This window comes from Furipterus horrens, unplaced genomic scaffold, assembly GCF_987537825.1.
Source record: "Furipterus horrens unplaced genomic scaffold, mFurHor1.1.pri manual_scaffold_11, whole genome shotgun sequence".
Taxonomy (NCBI): domain Eukaryota; kingdom Metazoa; phylum Chordata; class Mammalia; order Chiroptera; family Furipteridae; genus Furipterus; species Furipterus horrens.
The window spans coordinates 2,637,402-2,660,389 of NW_028327181.1; the positions used below are offsets into that span (position 1 = coordinate 2,637,402).

The following is a 22,988-nucleotide window of genomic DNA, read 5'->3' on the forward strand; positions in this document are numbered from 1 at the left end:
AGATTGGTGTTTTTCAGTTTGTGAAGTGGGTAAACTACTGAATTTTTTAAAACTGTAGGAAAAGAAATTGAGATTTTATTCTAAAATGTAAATTGACTCTCCCCTTCAGCTGATGTAAGCAATGGTACAATAAAGAAAGAGTCTTCCAATAAAGAAGTAGCAAGAATATGGATAAATGACATGAAAATGAGGAGCTTTTCCCCGACCATGGTAAGTGTGAAAGCTGTATTTGTATTTTTCTGTGGTGTGAAATTTTTTTGTGGTGTGAAATTTTTCTGTGGTGTGAAAGGACCCTTGGCTAAAAGTGCTCTAAACAACCCTCGATGCCCTGGCCAAGGTAGCGCAGTGGATTAGAGCATTGTCCTGATGTGCCAGGGTTGTGGGTTCGATCCTCAGTCAGGGCACATACCAATGAATGCATTAATAAGTGGAACAACAGATTGGGGCGGGGGGGTGTCTCAAATCAATAAACCATAAAATGAGATAAAACAACACTCAGAAAACTTCCTTTGGGTGAAGGTGGGCTACTCAAGTCACATAAACTAATGAATAAGCATTAAATCTCACTGGAATCAACTAATATATTCTAAATAAGTGGTTAAAATTTGCAAATTGATGGGATGGGTGTAGCATGATGTGCAGTACTGACATCTTTACTGTGACTCATCTGATCAGGGGGTAAAAATGGTGGAGTTAGGTATTTGGCACCTGTGTTCATTTTAGAATCCGGCCTGCATGTATAACTGTTCATGGGCTGCCAGGTCATGTGATGGTCTAGGTGTGAATAGTTACATGATCATCTTTCTCTTACATTCTGGGAATGCTGCCTGCCTTGGGCCCGTTGACCCTGTACATTTACTTAATAACCATGCAGCGTGTAACGAGTGTGTGTAGGTTTCTGCAAGAAGTGTCCCGCATGGCTGTCCCTCAGAAACACGCCTTTGACAGGTGCCTGGTCTGGTGACAGGGCCCAGTGAGAGGCACGCTGTGCTGCTCACGAGGGCGAGGCGCTGGGGGGCGGTCAGCTCCCCCCAGCCCGGGAGGACTTCTGGAGCCGCGCGCACGCTGTGCAGTCGCTGCTGCGTGGGGAGAGGCCTGGGGGGGGGGGGCATTGGAGGGAGGGAGCTACAATAAAGTGTACTCAGGCATGGAGGGGGGTCGTGTGCTTGGGCGACACTAGGCCAAGACCTGTGCTCACGGCTAGGGAGTGGCTGGTTTGGGCTTTGGGCGGGGGGCTGAGTTGAGTTTGGGGGACTTGGGAGTTGGTGCAGCCGCTCTGGAGTGGGGAGGGACCTGCTAGTGATTCAGGTAAGTGGGGGACGGGTGGGGAGGAGCTGGGTTAAGAAACGCAGGAGGGACGTATAAGGGTCTAAACTCGGGGGATTGGGAAGGGTTGAGGGGAGAGGAAAGAAGGAAGGCGGTCTGAGGGGCTGCACCTCCAGTGTCGGGGTGGCTGGGACTGGGGGTGAGAGGGTTAGGGACAGCGGAGCCGCTGCGCTGCGGCTGTGCCGGGGCCCAGGAGGACAGGTGCCCGCGGTCCCGGGACCCGCGCTAGTGTGCCAGCGGCTGGCTTGAGACGGTGTTTTGGGAAGGCAGCACGCAGTTCTTCCGGGGAATGCGTGTGGTTCGTGCGCAGGTCCTGGTCACGGCGGCGGGCTGCAGGCTGGTCGCCTGTGGACCGGGGCCCGTGGGCACCTCTGTTCTGTTCGGGCTCCACGGGTTTGGAAAAACTGTTCTTGCTAACACACAAAAACCGGATTTCTAGCTTCTCTTAAAACATAGGAGGACCTGGCAGCCCTGGGCTGACATTGCCCATGTCGTCAGGCGCGCCCATAGGCGAGGCGCGCGTGTGCTCCGTGGGGGGCGGGCCAGCCCCGGGCACTGCGGCCCCGCGGCCCTGTGTCCCCCTGACCCTGAGCTGCGGGCAGCGCCATTGGACAGCCAGCCGCCCTAGAAATGGTCCTGGGTAGTCCCTGCGTTTGGTGGCCCTTTGGTACTACCAGCTTATCCTCTCAGTATACGCTGGTGATTAATTTTTTAATTTTGTAAGTAGGGAGAGCGAAGGGGAGGGAGACGGAAGGAGGCTGCTCACTGAGCGTCGCGCGTGCGCCTGTTGCAGCCGAGATGAGGGCGGAGGAGGGAAGACTCAGAACTGAAGGCGTTCGCCCGAGGCTGCCCAGATAAATAGAGCAGGACTGGGGTTTGTTCCTGTTTCTTGTGCCAACCCCGTCCTGTCTCCGGTTTCTGAAACTGGGTTTCGTTTCGGCGTGGGTTCGGAGAGCACTCGCGGTGTTTTGGGGGTTTGCCTGTGGACCTCGGGGTTGGTACTGACTGCGTGTGTACCTCCCGCCACGCTTTTTCTCCCCACGTGTATCGGGCAGCTGCGTGCCTTCCTCCTCAGTTGTGGGTGACGCGAAAGTGAGTACAGGGCGTGCCGGGCTCCCACCTCCCCTCGCCCCGCGTGGGGCACTCGCCTTCCCAGCTGCTCCCCTCGACTCTCCCTCGAACAAGCACGTGCTCACAAAAAGCTTTCCTGCGGGTGTGCTGGTAGGGAACAGAGGCTCGTTCGGGGTCTGTCCATCCCACTGTCCCTCCCTCTCTCGGTCCCTTCCCGAGACTGGAGAGACACGAGGGAGCGTGTGGCTGTGGTGACCGTTTGCTCTGTTTGCCTGGCACACTTGGCCTTGCTCCTGTCTTCCTGGCATAGTGCCGATGGCTCCCTGCTTCACCATCAGACATGCCAGGGCTCGGAGAGTGACTGGGGGGGGATCCTCAGCGTGGCGGTAGCTGTGTCTGTGGGGACACAGGTGTGCGAAGTAAATCCTCTGTCCTTCAGAGGAACCTTTAAACTGCAGGGTTCCCTGGGGCTCTGGCTTTAGGCTCCGAGGGAGAGAAGGCAGGTGGGGGGCCTGAGAAAAGGGGGGGGAGCGGACTTAGACTTCCTGCCCGGGAGGCTGTGCATGCGCTGCTGGCTTCTCTGACTTTCTCCCCAAACCCCTCCCTCTTCCTGGCCCTGGCTCCCGTTGAGGAGCGAGGCCGGCGGTCAGGGTGGCAGGCAGCATTAAAGGGGACAGCAGTGTGAGGTGATGGTGGTGGAGGGAAGGTGGAGTGTGGTGTGACCCCTTTGTGTGTGAGGGGTGAGTGGGTCCAGGATTGTCTGCTCAGTGGAGATGCAGGGAAGCCACAAGGTGGGACCCCGACCTCGGGGAACAGAGAAGTGGTATGTCATGTTTCCGGGACTGAAGGTTGTGGGTGTTTTTTCTTCTCATTCTTCTGTAAAGTGCGCCTGTGGTTGAGGGATGTCCCTGTGTTGGCCCGGCCAGCAGTGCTGTTGGCTTTAGTGAGGTGTTTTTTGTGTGTGTTTTTTAAGATTTTATTTACGTGTTTTTAGAGAGAGGGGAAGAGAGGGAGAAAAACATCAATGTGTGTGTGAGACATAATGTGGATCAGTGGCCTCTCACGTGCCCCCACCTGGGGACCTGGCCCCCGACCCAGGCCTGTGCCCCGACTGGGAATCGAACTGGCAGCGTTTCAGTTTGCAGGCCGGCGCTCGGTCCGCTGAGCCGCACCTGCCAGCGGAGATTCTGGGTTTTTACAGGAGGGTTTTCGTGCTGGCTGGGCCTCCTGTCTCTGGAACCAGAACTGATCGTGCTCTCTCTGCTCTACAGAAGGTTCCTGTTGTGAAAGAGGAAGATGAGCCCGAGGAGGAAGATGAGGACGAGATGGGTCATGCAGAGACCTATGCTGAGTACATGCCAATAAAACGTATGTCTTTGCGGTTTGCCCAGATGATGAAGGGTTTCTTGGAGTCTCTTGAGCTTAAATACCTTCCCCCTCACATCATTATCTGTTAGGGTTTATCAGTGCTGAGTACCTCGGGGTTTGACAAGTGCAAGCTTTGTCATATTTTAAACTATAATATGTTTGAAAAGATCTACATGAAAATTTTACTGTGGTTTTTATTTTTTTCTACACAAATTAAGAACTTTGTTTTAGGTTGAAGTTGTAAAACCAAGAAAAAAAGCTTGGGTTTTATTTTGTTTCAAGTAAATTTTGCTCGTTAACACTGATTATAAAGTCAGTAAATGCAGAGATGTAAATGTATGTCTTAGCTTTGTGTGGTTTACAGATCTTAACTAAAATCATAAAAACATGGCAATCTTAAAATGGCATTTGAATTTATTGGTTTATGTTAGCATCATTTTTGCCTTTTTTTCCATAATGGCCATGAAAATTAATAATTAGTATAAAAACTAAATGGAGTAAATAAGATGAAAGAAAACCAGTGCCTAGAATTTGTCTTTTTATATACTGTTTTTTTGTTTTGTTTTTATAAAAAGCACTAATAATACCATTTAAACTAAAAATCTCTTTATTACCATGTATAGATCTTAAGATCTCATACTTTTCTGGTCATTTAAAAAGAGTTTTTGGTTGTGGTATCTGAAGTTTTATGTCCTTCTCTCCCAATAATAATCTCTAAACAAGAGGATTGAAAGTTTATTGATGGTTCTTTAAACCAGAGGTCAGCAAAGTAAATCTGGCCCATTGTCTGTTTTTTTGTTTTGTTTTAGAAATTTTTATTTATTTGTAGAGAGAGGGGAGGGAAGGAAGAAAGAGAGCGAAACCCCCATGCGTGGTTGCCTCTGGCCTGGCCTGTGCCCTGACTGGGAATCGAACCAGTGACCTTCTGGTGTGCAGGACGTGCTCTGACCGCCTGAGCTGCCTGGCCAGGGCTGAGTCAGACCTGAACAGCACTTCGCCAGCTATCAGTGACTTTCTGTAGACCCCTGGGGCGCATAGTTACTTACTGTACTGTCTGTGGTGGGGGACACCGCCGTATCTTACAGTACATCTGGAAGTGCTACCTGGAATAATTAAAATGAAGTGTTTCTTTACTGCCCTTTAGTGAAAATCGGCCTGCGTCACCCGGATGCCGTGGTGGAAACAAGCTCCTTGTCCAGTGTCAGCCCCCCCGACGTCTGGTACAAGACGTCCATCTCGGAGGAGACCATTGACAGCGGCTGGCTGTCGGCCCTGCAGCTGGAGGCCGTCACCTACGCAGCCCAGGTGAGCTGCGGGCGCGCGGCCCTGCGTGTGCTCACCCTTCGTCTCAGCCTGCGCAGTGTCGGTGTCGTCGTCCTGCGCGGAGCTGCTCTTGCGGGAGGAACTTGTCAGCGTGGTTGTAGAGGGTCTGTGGGGTAGAAAATTAAATGGGGCACGTGGCTCGGGGAAATGACAGATGCCATTCGCTGTGAATATCTTTTGTAACTAAAATACACAAACCCTTGACCTGACGATACAGTGCTGGGGGTCTAGCCCATAGAACCAGTAGATGAGGACCGAACACATAGGCTGTTTCTTGCAGTTTCCCCCACAGCGGCTGAAAGGTGGGGAAGATCTGCAAGCCCACCCGGGGGCGGTGGTTGACTAAACTGCGGGGCCTCCGCTCGGGTGTTGTGTCAGCTTTTAAAACAGCGTGAGTTAGGCTTGTGCCCGTTGTTCCGAATGGGTTTCTGTCATAACCATCTTTGTAAACTAAACAGTAGCCACACAGCGGCCCATCTCCGTGTGTGATGCCAGCATTCGTGTTTGGTTGTGCAAGTGTTGAAGGGGGCATGGGACGGCACATCAGTTTGTTAATTGTAGTTACTTGGTGCCTGCGAGGGTAGCAAGATTGAGTGTATAGTAAACAAATGAACGTGCCCACACTCAGCAACCTGGATGCCATTTATGTAAATGTCGGTCATGTTAATACTAGCCCTAAAGCGACGGAGGAGAGACTGATGACCAGAGTATCCAAAGGAGTAGATGAATTACCAGTTGTTTTTCTTTCCCTAGCAACATGAAACATTCCTACCTAATGGAGATCGTGCTGGCTTCTTAATAGGTGATGGTGCTGGTGTAGGAAAAGGAAGGACCATAGCAGGGATCATCTATGAAAACTATCTATTGAGTAGGAAAAGAGCCTTGTGGTAAGTGCTTCAGGACGGCTGTGGCAGTGCTCGTGTGTGGGTAGCTACAGCGTGTGGGGAGGGGTTTTAATGTGTGGGTATGTATTCTTTGATGTGTGGTATTTTTTATTCCTGGAAACTGCCGGAATGATGGAATCCACGTGTGCTTGTTTATTTATTTGTTTGTTTCTTTTTGTTGCAGGTTCAGTGTTTCAAACGATTTAAAGTATGATGCTGAGAGAGATCTGAGGGACATTGGCGCAAAAAACATTTTGGTCCACTCGTTAAATAAGGTGTGCGGGTTTTTGGTCGGTCATTCAGTAACTATTGACTGTGGTGTGGGAATAGTCAGCCTCTACTTCGTAGGCTTGTTAGCGACGCAGCGAGTCGTGTCACAGAAAACCCAGTGAGCGCTGGCCTCGGGGGGTGTGGGTTACTGTGTGTCACACACGGCGCCAGGTCGGGCGATGCAGTGGCAAGCAGACGGCCATTGTCTCTGCACGGAGTTGATTCTCTGGTCTTCCGGGTATTTTGTTGCTTCTGAGTTTACTTCATGTGGGTGAAACTCGTGGCTGCGAAAGGCTGTGATGTAATCGCTGCGTGGACGGTGGTGTGCCCGTCGCAGCCGTGAGAGATGGCGTGGCACGGAGACCGGCGTAGGCCCTGCCCGTCCAGGGGACTCGTGCGCCCGTACCTGGGCGCCTGCTGAGACGGCTCCGTCAGGCGGCAGGAACCGGCCCTCGTGGCTAAAGCGCAGTTTAACGTGATGAGAGGCTTGCTTTTTAGCAACCCTTCGCTGGTTCCCACCTATGCACACACTGCTGGGGTTCCAGGGTAGAACGGACAGGCCTGGTTGCCGCAGGCCCCTCCGGCCCTCTGACAGCAGCAGACGTGAACGAAGCCTGCTGGCTGCGTGAGGCCCAGTGTGGGGCGGGGCTGCCCTCCTTGCCCCTGCTGTTTCTGGGGAGCGTTCCTGGTGGGATCGATCGTCAGGGTCTGTGGTTTGAAAGACTAACTCGCTGTTCAAAACAGGAACAAGTAACTATCACCTAAAATATTTTTGATTTCTGAGTCAGTGTGATTGAAGAAGGAGGGCATGTTGACTCTTAATTCTTACATTTCCCTCAGAATTTAATTACAGTATTTTGCATATTAAAGTTAAATGCACAATTAATATTTGTAGAATAAATATTGTGACTTCTGTAGGGGAGTTTGGTTTGTAATCTTTTCTTGGTGATAGGCTTTTTGAGACTTTGAAAACTATCCTTGCACCACACAGTTGTCTGTGCACATCTGTGTGGGTGCGTGCATTGTGTGTGTGTGTGTGTGTGTGTGTGTGTGCATTTGCATAAGAAATTTGGGGTAGGATCTTAGCAGGTTCTAGACCTCCCTGACCAGCCCACTGCGGACCACCAGACTCCTGCTGTTGAGGTGTGGGTGGGGTCAGTGCTTCAGAGAGAAAGTGTGCTAAGTTTTTCTCTTTTCTTTTTTAGTTTAAGTATGGGAAAATTTCTTCCAAACATAATGGGAGTGTGAAAAAGGGTGTTATTTTTGCCACCTATTCTTCCCTGATTGGTGAGAGTCAGTCCGGCGGGAAGTACAAAACGAGGTTAAAGCAGCTTCTTCACTGGTGCGGCGATGACTTTGATGGCGTGGTATCCTTTGCAGCAAGTGCTCTTGCGTTTTTTAATGACACAAAAGTTAACATAAAGATGAACATTGGGAAGCCAGGAGTCTGGAGATTACACACAAGTTCCGGATGCCAGCCTAAATGATTACATTGAGTCCAGGGGGGTCAGAAATTTGGTTCTGTCCTTTGGCTTCCTATGGGGGCGGGTATCTTAAGTTCCTGGTTTAGGAAAATGTTCATAGGCGTGCGAAGCGCTGCGTGCCTCACTTCCCTCCTTGGGGTCCACGTTGCATGTGTGCGTGTGAAGGACCTGAGGGGGGGCGGCCTTCGTGCCCCCCTGATGTGCTGCTCCCAGCGCACCTCACTGTCCCGCAGCGGGAGCAGCAGGCTTCACAGGCTGGCTGCTTGGCTTAACCAGTTGGGCTTCTACTGACAGAATTTGCCGGAATTATCTGTGCGGTGGATCTTTTCCTCCATTCTAACTAAGAATTAAATGTCTGGTACAATGGACCCCGAAGTCGGTAGAGGCCTCTGAGACCTAAGCGGGAGGGGTGAAGTCAAGGGAGGGCACACAAAGGGCTTTGTGATCTTACTGAGACAGGAAGTGATCTGAAGCAAATGGGGCGGAATGTGAGGTTTGACGAAGCTGGACCATAGGTCTGTGGGCGTTACTAAGAATAAGTTAATGCCTAGGGGCTTATGGTCACTCGCGTCCTTTCCCCTAAGAATCCTGAATTTTACGCCAGGGCATCACCCTCGAAAGCTGGGGTGTTTCCGAGGTCTCAGGGAAGCAGAAATGCAGTCCCGAGAGATTGAAGACACACGCTACCAGTGCCACTTGCTCCTTGACTCAGTCGTACAGATCGTGTTTGATGAATGTCATAAAGCAAAAAACCTGTGTCCTGTTGGTTCTTCGAAGCCAACCAAGACAGGCTTAGCAGTCTTAGAGCTTCAGAACAAATTGCCAAAAGCCAGGGTTGTTTATGCTAGTGCCACTGGTGAGTAGTTACTTATTTAAAAGATACATCTGTAGGTGGTTTTTTCAGCTGTAATATTTTTTGTTTTGTTTGATTTTTAGGTGCTTCTGAACCACGAAACATGGCCTATATGAACCGTCTTGGAATTTGGGGCGAAGGAACTCCATTTAGAGAATTCAGTGATTTTATCCAAGCCGTAGAGCGAAGGTAACGCAGTTTACGGTGTGCGCTGTCCTCAGGAGCAGCCTCGAGGATGTGTACTGCTGAGGCCTCTCCCATGGACGTTAGGGCCCTACTATATTTAACGGTAGTTCCTGTGTGTTTTACTTTTATTCAGAGGTGTTGGTGCCATGGAAATAGTTGCTATGGATATGAAGCTTAGAGGAATGTACATTGCGCGACAGCTGAGCTTTACTGGAGTGACCTTCAAAATTGAAGAAGTTCTTCTTTCTCAGAGCTACGTAAAAATGTATAACAAAGCAGTTAAGCTGGTGAGAATTTTTCCTTAATTCCTACTGTCTTTAATGCACCTGCTAATGTGTCTGTTAGTCAGGTCTGTTCAGTGTAACATGGGCCAACCCACAAGAGTATATTTCTGCTAGAAAACAACAGAGAGCTCACCAGATTCTTTCTTTTCTCATATTCTAAAGCCTCTCTTTGCTAATTTATTAAAAACAGCCGTTGTCTTAGTTGCATAATTTAAAAAATCGCAATGTAACTATTTCCTAAAATGTTTGCATTAGTAAGAGTTTTAGCACAGCTGTGTAAGCACCTTGAAACAAACGATTCTTAGAGGATCGCAGGTTACTGAATATGCTTCATTAAATTAATGCTAAGTGGTCTTGCACTGAACATGGTGGTGACAGAATTATTTTAACATAAAGTGCACTCAGAGATGAAGCACCTAACACGTGGGCTGTGCTTCCCCAGTGGGTCATCGCCAGGGAGCGGTTTCAGCAGGCCGCGGATCTGATTGATGCCGAGCAGCGCATGAAGAAGTCCATGTGGGGGCAGTTCTGGTCTGCTCACCAGAGGTTTTTCAAGTACTTGTGCATCGCGTCCAAAGTGAAGAGGGTTGTGCAGCTGGCCCGGGAAGAAATCAAGAACGGAAAAGTGAGTAGGACAGTGCATTAAGAGGTTTATTCTTTGGTTGTTTAAGTCTTTTGGATATTGAGGTTTTCTATTTGCAAAGCCTGCTTTTTCTAAAGGACAGTTATAAAAGTATTTATATAGTTAAAATTGTAAAAATACAGTTTTTAAATAATAAAAGAAATGTCTGGTTATAAAGAATTTTGATAGCTCAAAAATGTAAAGAAATAAACATGACTATAATTTGGCCACAGTTACAACCACTGATAACGTGGGGGGAAAGAGAGAGAGAGACATTGGTTTGTTGTTTCACTGCTCTTTGCATCATCGGTTGCTGCTTGTACGTGCCCTGACCTGGATCGAACCCAGAACCTTGGCGTATCATGATGACGCTCTAACCATCTGAGCTACCCAGCCAGGGCCTGGGTATATGTATTTTCTTAAGGTTTTTTTCTTTTTGATGAGTGTATCTCTACTTAAAGTAAATCACAAAGAAACTGGGGTGAGGCTTCAGACATGCCCACTGCTGTAACCCTATTTTCCTAGCTAAGTTCTTATACACGTCATGTCTCAAATGAGTGTGGATTAAGTCAGTGAGCACACATGTACAGTAACAGTCATTCTTGTTTGAAACCTTTTTTACTAAATATTTACAATGTCTTTAAGAAAATCCCACGCGCATGTTTTTATGTATAGTTGATATATTTTTCTTTTCTTCCAGTGTGTTGTCATTGGTCTGCAGTCGACAGGAGAAGCCAGAACATTAGAAGCCTTGGAAGAGGGCGGGGGAGAACTGAATGATTTTGTGTCAACTGCCAAGTAATGTTTTTTGGTTTTAGGGTTCTACTTAGTGATTTTTCAACCTTTATCTCATGGCACTCATAAATTAATTACTAAAATTTTGCAACACACCAAAAACTATATTATGTGTCGGGTGAGGGGCGGACCAAAAAAGAAAAAAAAAAAGTCCTGTAATTTATTGTGACATGTTTAAACTTCGGTCCCCTTCAGAGCACTCCGCAGTGGTGCAGCACACCACACCTACTGAGACTTGTTTCAGCTGCTACAACAGTTTTTGAACAAGTTGATTTTGATGCCTTTTAGTGCTTCTGCGGTTTTTTGTTTCACCTCTTCCACATCGGCAAGACCCTTTGAGGGCTTTTTTCATCCAGGGAAACAAAAAAAGTAGCTCAGGGCGAGTTGGGGTGAATAGGGAGGGTGGGACATGGGGCTCCTGCCAATTTTGGTCAAAAACTGCTGAACGCGCAGCGCGGTGTGGGCAGGTGCGCCCGTAAATCACCCGTCATGAAGTGGGCAGATGCATTGTACGAGTCTTAAAAAAAATTTGCTGAGACTGAATGCAGCCTCTCACAACAAGGCCAGCCGGTGCGCTGATCCAGACGGGTTCCTAGAACACTTGTCTAGTGGGGGAAGCCTGTGTTACAAGGGGCTTGCCCCCAAAAGATAATTCTGGGGATTTTTTGGTCCCCCCCACCCCCAGTATTTTTTGCTGATCTAACAAAAAAATGAGTATCATTTTGATTCATACCAGACAGCTTTTGATATGTCAGCTGCTGTCATTTATTTTATTTTATTTTAGATTTTATTTACTTATTTTTAGAGAGTGAGGAAAGGAGGGAGAAAGAAAGGGGAGGGAAACATCAGTGTTTGGTTGCCTCTTGAACACCGCCAGCCGGGGACCTGGCCCGCAACCCAGGCCTATGCCCTGACCGGGAATCGAACCAGTGACCCTTTGGTTTGCAGGCTGGAACCCAATCCACTGAGCCACACCAGCTAGGGCTGTTGTTGTTTTTTAATTTGACAGTCTAAGGCTGTGGTTCTCAATCTTCCTAATGCCGCAACCCTTTAATACGGTTCCTCATGTTGTGGTGACCCCCAGCCATACTAAAGCATAGTGATTAATCACAAAAACAATATGTAATTATATATGTGTTTTCCGATGGTCTTAGGCGGCCCCTGTGAGAGGGTCATTTGACCCCCAAAGGGGTCGCGGCCCACAGGTTGAGAACAGCTGGTCTAAGGGAAAAGTGGATTGTGCCCCTGACTAGGTATTTCATATTTTAAACATTCTTGTGGCACACTGGTTGAAAATTGCTGGTATATTAATTTAAATGTTGGCATTTCCTGGAGGCAAAATATTTGGTTCATTTATATCCTTTTTTTAAGTTTTTCTGATGTTAGTTTTTGCAATGCTGTGTGAATTCATAACAGTGTAACTATTGGGAAACAGCAGCAATACTGAAATGTTGAGGATTTTGACAGTATTTGAACTCACAAAAGGGCTTGATTTTTGTTTGTCTTGCACCTCTTGGAAATCAATGACGGCTGGGTTTAGTTTCTGATTTAGTTTCACATTTGTGCATTTGAAGTTACAATTTCAATAAGTATATATGCAGTAAGTATAGTTTGCCTCAATTTAGTAAGCTCTAATTGCATATAGTCATGAGATAGTAAAAAAAAGAGGTAAAAGAATGTTTTTGGCATTGTTTTCCAGTTTGTCTAAACTGCCGGTTCTAATTCTGGTAGTAAAATCAGCAGAACGAGTTGCCACCATTCTGTATCTTGCCTTACGGGATATGTTCAGGTGGCTCCATTTAAGATAGATACAAGTAAAAACTTTTAAAAGCAAAACGTGCCCCTGCTAATCATTTTTCTGTACTTGTGTGCCTGGTACTGCCACCGGCCACGTGTGGCTGTTGAGCAGATGACTGGCTCGTCCGCTTAGGGCGTGCTGTGCGTGTCAGCTGCGCGCCGGGTGTCCTAGCCGTCAGGTACCGTGGGTAGAGCAGCTCGTTGAGTACACGTGGAAGCGACGTGAGCGAAATCTAACGTGGTGGCAACTAGTTGTGCCAGGTTACTTTTTCATGTCGCTACTAACACGTGTAAGAACTGCATATTTGGCTCAGCTTGCATTACATTGCAATGAAATGACTTTCTAGAATATTAAAATTTAGGTGAGCTGGATTATCGATATTTTGTAAGACGGAACTAAGTATATTCATTTTTAAGAAGTAAGTGTAGTGAGACTTCATATATAATAAATTATTTTTCAAACAATTGCTCATATTGCTCTTTCTCCCTTAAACAGAGGAGTATTACAGTCACTCATTGAGAAACACTTCCCTGCTCCAGACAGGAAAAAGCTCTACAGTTTACTGGGAATCGATCTAACGGCTCCAAGTAACAGCAGTTCACCGAGAGACAGTCCTTGTAAAGAAAATAAAGTAAAGAAGCGGAAAGGTGGGTTTTCTGTTTCTGTTTTTAATGTTGAAAATAGTATAGATTTGAACATTTTAAAGCAGATTTATTTTGGTGTTTAACTGCCTTCCTTGAATCGGCCAGTGACTGCATATTTTCATGTCACTCGGGTCGTTTTGAACGCACTAGAAACCTGTGTTAAATTAGGGCCGTGTCCATTTGAATGGTGCTGGGCATGGTGGTAAACACGGGCCATGCAAAGGACCCATATGAAAGGAGTGTTCGTTTTTAAAATTTATTTTTTAAAAGATTTTATTTATTTTCAGAGAGAGGAGAAGGAAGGGAGAAAGAGGGGGAGAAACATCAGTTGGTTGCCTCTCGCACGCCCCCAGCTGGGGACCTGGCCCGCACCCCGGGCGTGTCCCCTGACTGGGAATTGAAGCGGGGCCCTGTTGCTTCCCAAGTCAGCGTTCGGTGCACTGAGCCCCAGCAGCCACCCCCGGGTTTTCCGTTTTATAGACTGAGGAAATCGAGGCACAGGGAGGCTGAGAGGGGAGGGAGAGTCCCAGGTTCATACGGCTGGAGGACGGTGAGAACCAGGACCTGGGCCTTGTGCTGTCAGGCTGTGCGCACGCGTGTGTGTCTGCGGTCTCATTTAAAGAGGGTTCTGGTGGCTGTTTTGTCGTTAGGTGCGCACCAGCTCGCGTTTGTTAGACATTCAGGGCAGTACACAGTTGGGTTTATGCTGAGGTGCTTGCTAAGCCGTTACCTTCTCGGGCTCTCTCTAAAGGATGACGACGACTCACTGCGGAGATGCTGATGCTTTGTGCCCTAAACCCAGTGGCCGACACTTCAACCTTATTTCATTCAAGAAATACATTTTTGACATTTTTCATACCCCTGAAAGTGGGTTGGTTGTTATAGTATAACTGACAATGTTTTTATTATTTTAATGGCATGAAAAGTAATGTCTTAGAATCAGTGTCATCTTAAATATGTGAACCTTTTAATATTCTTAGTTTTGATTGGATTCTTTTAGATATCTTTTCTGAATATTCAGTAAGCTAATTCAAATCACTTTTTTTGGCTTTTTCTCTTAATTTTTTTTGTATTTATATTTCGAGGGAGAAAGAGAGGGAAAAACATTGGTGTGCCAGAGAAACATTGATTGGTTGCCTCTCCCGTGCCCCCAACCGGGGACCTGGGCTGCACCCTGGGCCTGTGCCCTGACCGCTGAGAACGGCCCCCGTGACCCTTTGGTGTGCAGGCCGGCGCTCAGCCCACGGGCGCACCGGCCGGGCTGACAGCGCAGCTGTGTAGGTTGTGCCGGTGGCCCTTGAACACCACGAGGGTCGCGGGCATTGCAGTTACAAGCTCTGCAGCCTTTGACTCCCCCCAAACTTAACTACTAATAGCCTATTTTTTGTTATTTTTTATTGGATTTATTGGGGTGACATTGGTTCATAAAATTATAGGTTTCAGGGCTACAATTCTAGGATACATTACCTCCATGTTGTGTGTTCACCCCAAGTCTAGTCTCCTTCCATCACCATTTATTCCTTTTACCCTTCCCCACCTCCCCCACCCCCTTTCCCTGTGGTAATCACCACACTGTTGTCTGTCTAGGAGGCTGGTTTGTCTGTGATGTTTAATCTCTTCACCTTCTTTACCCAGTCCCCCTCCCCCACCCCTCTGGCAGCTGTCAGTCTGTTTCCTGTATATCCTTCTGTTGACTGGAAGCCCCACTGATAACATATTCAGGAAACACATATTTTGTATGTTATGTGTATTATATACTGTGTCCTTATAATAAACTAAACTAGAGGGAAAGAAGTGTTATTGAAATCGTAAGAAAGAGAAAATACATTTATGGTAATTATTGAAAAAAACTGTGTAAGCAGACGCATGTAGTTCAGACCCATCCTATTCAACAGCTGTATTCCATGAAGCCTTTTTGCTTTAGGTTTTTGTTTTTGTTTTTTCAATAAGGTCTCTTCTTAAAAAAAAAAAAATCCTCTCCTGAGCATATAGTTACTGATTTTAGGGACAGAGAGAGAGAAGCATCAGTGTAATAGAGAAACATTGGTTGATTGCCTGTCGTATGTACCCCTCCCAGTGATCAAACGCACAGCCTTTTGGTGTACGGGATGATGCTCCAACCGAGCCGCCTGGCCGGGGCTAAAGCATTTTATTTTTTAAGCATTCTGTAAAACTAATTATTTAGGCGTCATCTCTCACCCTGATACACAGGTAAATCGCGACAGTGCCAGAGGTTCTGATCCTGTCATCTCTGCTGTGAGCTCATTTTGAAACTTGTGCACGAGAAGGCGGTTTTGAGTTTGTACTCACGGCCTGATTGCTTCTTAAGAGTAATTGAACATAACCTTATTTCTGTGAAAGTTCAAAAGATGAGCACTTATTTGTGAATTTTATTTGTGCTTGTATAGTGACAGAAATGCTTTTCTTTACCAGCCTCATTTGAATTAATGCAAGAACTAAATGTGATTTCCTGGGTTTTTCGTTCAGTGTGTGGGGCTGACTCTCTTGTTTGGGATTTGAGGGCAGGCGAAGAAATAAGTCGGGAAGCCAAAAAGGCACGGAAAGCCGGTGGCCTGACTGGTGGCAGTTCTGATGACAGCGGGAGCGAGTCGGACGCCTCTGAGCACGAGGAGAGTGACTACGAGAGCTCTAAGAACCTGAGCTCCGGGGACGACGACGACTTCAACCCGTTCCGGGAGGAGTCGAGCGAGGATGACGAAGACGGTGAGTGCGACAGCCTGTCATCTGGGCACTGAGGTGCGGCTGTTTCCGTGCCTTCTGGGAGCTCCTCCGTGCGAGCTGACGGTCTCGGGTTTGTGCCGTTGTTTCCCCCTCTGACTGCAGGGCTGTGCGCCTCCTGGTGTCCGGACGGCACAGACCCGGTAGTTACCAGTTAGCGCGAAAGCAGCTGAGCGGTGGTTTTCCCTCGATGACTGTACTCGTCTTACTTAACATGCAATTGGACGTATCTTTTCTTAACTTTCAGATCCTTGGTTAATCAGAAAAGACCACAAGAAAAACAAAGATAAAAAAAGAAAGAAAAGTATAGATCCAGATTCTATTCAAAGTGCCTTACTAGCATCAGGTCTTGGCTCCAAGCGACCTAGCTTTTCTTCCGCCCCAGTTACTTCTCCTGCTCCCCACAGCGCACCAGGTATGCGTGCGGACGCGGGCCCGTGGGAAATGTGCTTTTACACAGAACAGATGTTGAGCTCTGTACTGATAACAGCTGTGCTTTATCCAGCTAACAGTCAAACCAACAGTAACAATAGCCTTATAACAAGTCAGGACGCTGTGGAAAGGGCCCAGCAGATGAAGAAAGACCTACTTGAGAAACTGGAAAAACTGGCGGAAGACTTGCCCCCTAATACCCTGGACGAGCTCATCGATGAACTTGGCGGGCCTGAGAACGTCGCCGAGGTCAGTGGGGTTGGCGGGTCTGCGTCTGGTCCTGCGGATCGAGGCCCCTCGTAAAGCCCCGTGGCGTGGGCGGTGAGGTTGGGGTGTTGCCCGATGGTCTGTGTCATTTAAGCTCAGGCGTGACGGCCCTGCTGTACTCGAGTCCTCCCCCCTGGGCCCCCGGGACCTGAGGGTCTGCCCCGAGACGCTTGTCCCTGCGCCCGTCAGGCTGCCTCTGTGGTCCCCCCATACGCCCGCTGTCTTCCCTGGGGTTTGGACTTGGCAGCGCCCCTCCCGCTACGCCCCGCGGGGCACGCGCTGCAGGCAGGCACGCGGGCGTGTTGTCACCCACACCTCACACAGGCCTCTCCCGGGGCCCGGGGTGCTGGGCCGAGCTGGCGCGGGAGGGTAAGCGGTGCTGTGTGTGGCCCTGCAGATGACCGGCCGCAAGGGGAGGGTCGTAAGCAACGACGATGGAAGTATATCGTATGAGTCAAGGTCGGAACTCGACGTCCCTGTGGAGATCCTGAACATCACGGAGAAGCAGAGGTTTATGGACGGAGACAAGGTGCGCTTTCCGGGGGTTTTCCCCTCCTTTCTTTGTGGGACGCATCTCAGTGACAAGAATACCGCCCGTACTTTTAGGCACTTAGATTACTCTTTAGAAGGTTACTTTTTCTTTCAGTGCAAATCATGCCTGTTGAATGTTGTTACATAGTTGCGCGAAATCGTTGAATATTTACTTATTTTGTGTTCTCCTAACGTGAGTGCAGTAAGCGTTCTGTGCACAGACGTGGTTCTCAGCAGCTTTGGGGGCTTCCGAGACCTTTCACAGAATATCATAGCCCTGCGCTCTCTCGGGCCGTCACAGTGGCGGCGCCGCCTGTAATGCCGCCTGCTAGCCCCGTCTGGTCTTGGACCCGGAAGAAGGTGAAGGGTGTCCCGTGGACCACGTCTTGTCCTTAGGTTTAGCTGCGGCTTTGGTCACTGTCGCGTTACGTGAGGACGGCTGACTGGTGGGCTGGACGTGCATGTCTGAGCCCGGGAGAGAGCTTGGTTGCCTCCAGAGGCCGTTTCTTATTGTTAAGTCAGCGTCATCAACTTGAAGACTCTCAGCTCAAGTTTTTCCCATCTGGTTGGAGTTGCTTTAAGTCTTTGCTGATGAGTCTGCTGAGAAGTAGGTGGTACTTCGTCGGGAAGTGGGACATGAAGTCCTCTGTTTCTCCGCACTTTGCGTTATATTTCAGGGAGTTTTTCTGCTTTGTAACTAGGAGGCAGATGATGGTCAGCACTGTCAAAATTGTGTTTTAAATGTATTTGAGAGCTCATGTGACATATTTTACAGGTTGTAGGTTGATGTAGTGTCCATAATTTTATGAACTTGTTTCATGAATTTGCCATTATGTATTAGGGATTGTATTAATTGGAACTAATTTTGGCTGTTAAATGACAGAAAATCCAGTCGTACTGATATAATCAAGGCAGAAGTTCATTCTCCCATGTAGCCCTCACCCTGAGCAGGTGAATCAAGGCTGGGACAACTGCCTGAAGAGTGGGCCTCTGCTCTCTCGCTCTTTAATGTGTGGGCCACTGTTTCCAAGTCACCCCCATGTGAGACGGCTGCTCAGTCAGTCATGACGTCACCACGTCAGCCAGCCAGTCAGAGAGGAGAGGGGAAGAGAGGGCGTGCCCTCAACTTGAAGGACATTTTGCGAGCCTGTTCACATCACTACAACCTGCTGGCTGGAGAGTGCCTGCCCTGAGCTGCAGGGGATCCTGGGAAGTGTAACCTTGGTTCTGGGCAGTGGTGCTCGCTCGCAGCTGTAGGACTGGGAGATCTTGCTGTAGGAAGAAGAGGCGAGGGGGTAGCGGTGGCCCCCCGGTAGTCTAACTAAGGACTTGGTTTAGGGTGCTTCCCTGTTTTTGTGTAGAGATGATCTTTTTCTCTCTCTTACATTTGATACAGAATATTGCTATTATATCCGAAGCTGCCAGCTCAGGTATTTCATTACAAGCAGATCGGAGAGCCAAAAATCAAAGGCGCAGAGTTCACATGACTTTGGAATTGCCCTGGAGTGCTGATAGAGCAATTCAGCAATTTGGTGAGTCCCTGCGCCTGGCAGGCGCTACTAGATAGCAGCGGTGTTAGCCCAGGCGTGCGTGTCGGTCTGTATTTATTGTCAGGCATCTTAAAACTTGGCATATTTAGACTTTGGAGGTGTTTGTGAGTTGCATATACCTTTAAATAGAGAGCACACCATGAATTCATACCTGTTTTAAAGGTGTGGGAGCTCTGCAGTGGGTTTCTGTGGCGGGCGTGGCATCCTGTCGACGAATAGGGCTCCTCAGAAGAGTCCTCGTTTCAGCCCTCGGGAGGTGCCGCTCGTGTCCTTCCCGGCAGGGGCGGGGGGGGGGGTGGGCTTCGCGGGGGGGCACAGCGCTCTTCCCTCCCATCTCCGCGTTCCTGGTGCCTAGTGATCGTAACCAGGAATTTGGGGAGAACCCCAAGCCACTGTGAGCATCAGCAGCATTGCGATGAACCACACTGGGGCAGCAATCACATTTAATATGTAACAGTTTTGTATTTTTCCTTGTTTCTGGGTACCATCATAGTGTTAACTTCTAGGAATAGATCTCAGAATTCTCTTGTTTCTAGCGAACACTACTTGGGTTTTTTTAATGTTGTTTACAGGACGAACTCATAGATCAAACCAGGTTACTGCTCCCGAATATGTCTTTCTGATTTCTGAGTTGGCAGGAGAACAGAGATTTGCCTCCATTGTTGCAAAAAGACTGGAGAGTCTGGTGAGTTTTGAGGTGTATGGGTATGTGGGAAGGACGATGTACGCTCCCTGTCTTCTTTCCCTTGATGGGAAGTCTTGTGTTTCGATAGGGGGCACTGACACACGGGGACAGAAGAGCGACAGAGTCTAGAGACCTGAGCAGGTTCAACTTCGATAACAAGGTACGTTTCAGATTTCAGTGTCTCTGAAACCTGTGGGGACTGCTTAAAACGGAACGCTGCCTTCTCTTAGGGTTTTGCTATAAAGTCGTGATGCCCCATATCGGTCAGATGTTTAGTGATGAGCTCTGCAATATGATCATCATCTCATTCCTGTTGGAAAGTAGGAATATGATACCTTCTTGTGAAGGAATCAAGTGCGAGTTCCCAGCAGCTAAGTTACTCACTGAATGCCTGCCGTCCGCAGAGGTGTCAGCTGAGCTCCAGGGAGTACAGAATACGTGTAAACACAACTTAGCATTTTTGAATACTGCTGTCTTTGAAGCTTCGCTACAATAATGCTTTTTGTAGTGTTCAGCTGGTCATGTGAAGAGTACCCAGATGCTAAAAGTGGTTTTGTTTTTGGTTTTGTTGCAGTATGGAAGAAATGCATTAGAAATTGTCATGAAATCCATTGTAAACCTAGATGCTCCTATGGTCTCACCGCCTCCAGACTATCCTGGAGAATTCTTTAAAGGTAACTTTAACATAATCATAACAAAGGGAAGTGAGTTCTGATAAGGAGGTACTAAACCGTGTCTGAACATGCCGTAGTGTTTTAGTTTTTAGTTTTCTTTGCATATAATTGTGTAAAATTCAGATATCGAAGGTTACTAGTCACCTGTGTTGACCAATTATAAAAGGCAGTAAATATGTTAGATTTCTTTCAAGTGCAGTGCTTTTGCTCTTAACAGTGTAACTGCATGTTATTACTAGATTAATAAAGGAAAGTGGTGTTGTTAGATTAATTTTCAGGGGGAGAAAGAGAGAGAAACATCAGTTTGTTGTTCCACTCACTTATGCATCATTGCTTGATTCTTGTATGTGCCCTGACCCGGGATCGAACCTGCAGCACTCTAACCAGCAGAGCTACCCAGCCAGGTCTCGGAGTTTATTCATGTGTTACTGCTCATTAACTGTTGTGTTATTTTCCATACAAACAACTGTAAATCTGCTTTTGCACCACCCGTTACTGGTAACTCATGGGGATAAAATGCGCTTCCAAAGGAGGGGTTTCTGCCATAGGGGTCTCTGGCACACAGTTGTCACCCCTAGAATTGGAGCAGTTTTGCATGTGCAGCAGAATGCTAGCTGGTTATTAGAAATGTGACCAGGATGTTACCATGCTACCTGCTGACTCTTCCTCTTCCTTCCTGGTATCGTAAGAGTCCAGTGGTTTTTAGAATTATGTTGATTATGCTAGTACAGTTGTCCTGGTTTTTTCCCCCCTTTGCTCCCCTCTACTCAGCAGCCCCCACTCCCTCAGGCACCCCCCCACCATTGTTCATGTCCATGGGTCATGTGCATAAGCTCTTTGGCTGCTGCATTTCCTATACTGTACTGTAAGTCTGCATAGGTGAGGATGTGTATGGGTTCTTTAAGAGGCACTGCCTGGGGCTCCCCAGTTTCTTCCACTGACTCAGTCCCCACTGGTTTTTGCAGCCAGAAAATGTGGGGACTTTTCTTCCTGGCTCTGGAACCCTGGGCTGGGGGACCTGGTGTGGGGCTGGACTCCTCGCCCCCAAGCTCTCCCTCCAGATTTTATCCACCGCACGTGGGTGAGGGACCAGCATCCGCACCCGCGCCCCTCCTACCCATCCCAGTGGGTGTGCTTTCTTAAGTTCCGCAGCTGTCAGACTTCCATGCACCTCAGTTTCTGACAGTTCTGAGTGATGGTTGTTCCATATTTGAGTTGTAATTTTGATGCAGTTTGTGAAGAGGAGACCCACGTCTGCCTATACTGCCGTCTTGGCTGGAAGTCTACTTTTTAAAGCTCCACCAACTGCCCTCTTAGTAACACAATTCAGAACATGCTATTTTTTTTTTTTTTTTTTTTTTTGCATTACTTTGTCAACACTGATAACGTCCGGGAAGGAGGCATCATTCTATCCTTATTCAGTTTTTTAAGGTAGTATTCTGCTGCACGGTCAAAATTGTGTGTATTTCGTGGCTGACAACTGCGTAGCCAGAGATCGCCTCTGTCAAAGATTGCTCTTGGGAAGATGAGTTGTTTTTTTCCTTCCCATTTATTTTTTATTGATGTTCTATTACACTTGTCCCATCGACCCCCATTTGCGCTCCCCTGCCCTGCCTACCTCCCCACTCCCACAGTCAGTCCCCGCCCTGTGGTCCATGTCCATGGATCATTCATATTAGTTCCTTCACTAGACGCCCCACCCGGGGAAGATGGAGTGTTTAAGTGAAATGAAATACAGTGTGAAGCTTGAGTAGGGTTTTGGAGTCCCAAAGACCTTTGGGGACTGCAGGTTCCATCAGATTCGGCTAATAAGAGCTGGGGAAGGCACATAGGCTGTCGTGTTCTTTCTCTTCTTTTTTTTTTAAAGATTTTATTTTTAGAGGAGAAGAGAGGGAGAAAGCAAGAGAAACATCCATGTGTGAGAACCATCAATCGGTTGCCTCTTGTGTGCCCCGTACTGGGGACTTGGCAGGCAATCAAATTGGAGACCTTTTGGTGCGCAGGCTGGTGCTCAGCCCACTGGGCCACACCTGCCAATGCTGGGCTGTCTTAATGCTAGAACTTGATCTAGTTTGATTAGTCAGGTAACAACTCATCTGGGCTGTCAGGTCATTTATAAATTTATTTTCTCTTACAGATGTTCGGCAAGGACTAATAGGAGTTGGCCTGATAAATGTAGAAGATCGCTCAGGAATTCTTACTCTAGATAAAGGTAATGGTATTAGTTCTGCATGTGCACGTAGCTGTTGCTGTGTCAGCAAAGCCCATCCTGCTGTGTATGCCTTTGTGAACTTGAAGGGGATGCTTCGACGTAGACGTTCTCAGTCCCTTGTCACTGAGCGCTCACGTGCACTCTGGTTATTCAAAAGCAGTTAAACTTCTGCCTGGATAGCAGCACTGCTCTGCCCAGGTTGTGTATATGATCCACTGTGAAACGTCTATATTTTTATTTAAGATTTTGTTTATTTTTAGAGAGAGGGAAGGAGGGAGGGAGAGAGAGAAACATAGATGTAAGAGAGGAGCATCTATCGGTTGTCTCTCACGCGCCCAACTGGGGACCTGGCCCGCAGCCCAGGTGTGCTCTGACTGGGACTCCAAACCCCTGACTTTTGCTTTGGGAGATGATGCCCAACCCCCTGAGGGATACTGGTCAGGGCAGCTGGGAAGTTTTTTATTTTCTTAATTTTTTAATTTTTAATTTCTATTTATTTTTAAAGATGTTTATTTTTAGAGAGAGGAAAATGGAGGGATAAAGAGGGAGCGAGACATCAATGTGTGGCTGCCTCTTGAGGCCCCATCTGGGGACCTGACTTGCAACCCAGGCATGTGCCCTGACTGGGAGTCGAATCTGCGACCCTTTGGTTTGCAGGCTGGTACTCAATCCACTGAGCCACACGTGCCAGGGCTGAAGTTTTTAAAAATACTGAAGTCAGGGCTGGAACTCAGACGTGAGTGACCTTCCACAGCTCTGAGATAGTCTGATGCGTGCAGCCGTCACTGAGCCCCACCGAGGCGCAGTGGCCATGCCTGGCTGGCTGGGACGGACGGCGGGAGCAGGTGCTCTCAGGCCAGGCTGTGCGTGCACCTGCAGTGAGTGCGGTCGGGGAGGCAAAGGCCCTGCCTGTCAGACATCTTCTGAGCGTGGACTAGGGACGTGCTAGTCACTAGAGGTAGAAATGGTCACATTGTAGCTGTTCTGGGA

General features: G+C 48.0%; 1 protein-coding gene across 1 annotated transcript in view; it reads left to right on the top strand.

Annotated features, from left to right (window-relative positions):
* SBNO1 (strawberry notch homolog 1) overlaps positions 1-22,988 on the top strand; it is a 44,742-nt gene that overhangs the window by 13,154 nt on the left and 8,600 nt on the right. Inside the window, exons 5-25 of the mRNA XM_090291356.1 lie at positions 110-210; positions 3,669-3,765; positions 4,910-5,070; positions 5,842-5,975; positions 6,157-6,247; positions 7,448-7,609; positions 8,447-8,582; positions 8,663-8,768; positions 8,899-9,052; positions 9,492-9,674; positions 10,372-10,469; positions 12,760-12,911; positions 15,435-15,632; positions 15,895-16,062; positions 16,153-16,328; positions 16,744-16,875; positions 18,274-18,409; positions 19,000-19,112; positions 19,201-19,272; positions 19,687-19,786; positions 21,924-21,998. Coding sequence (XP_090147482.1) covers positions 110-210; positions 3,669-3,765; positions 4,910-5,070; positions 5,842-5,975; positions 6,157-6,247; positions 7,448-7,609; positions 8,447-8,582; positions 8,663-8,768; positions 8,899-9,052; positions 9,492-9,674; positions 10,372-10,469; positions 12,760-12,911; positions 15,435-15,632; positions 15,895-16,062; positions 16,153-16,328; positions 16,744-16,875; positions 18,274-18,409; positions 19,000-19,112; positions 19,201-19,272; positions 19,687-19,786; positions 21,924-21,998 — 2,745 coding nt within the window. The remainder of the gene's footprint in view (positions 1-109; positions 211-3,668; positions 3,766-4,909; positions 5,071-5,841; positions 5,976-6,156; positions 6,248-7,447; positions 7,610-8,446; positions 8,583-8,662; positions 8,769-8,898; positions 9,053-9,491; positions 9,675-10,371; positions 10,470-12,759; positions 12,912-15,434; positions 15,633-15,894; positions 16,063-16,152; positions 16,329-16,743; positions 16,876-18,273; positions 18,410-18,999; positions 19,113-19,200; positions 19,273-19,686; positions 19,787-21,923; positions 21,999-22,988) is intronic.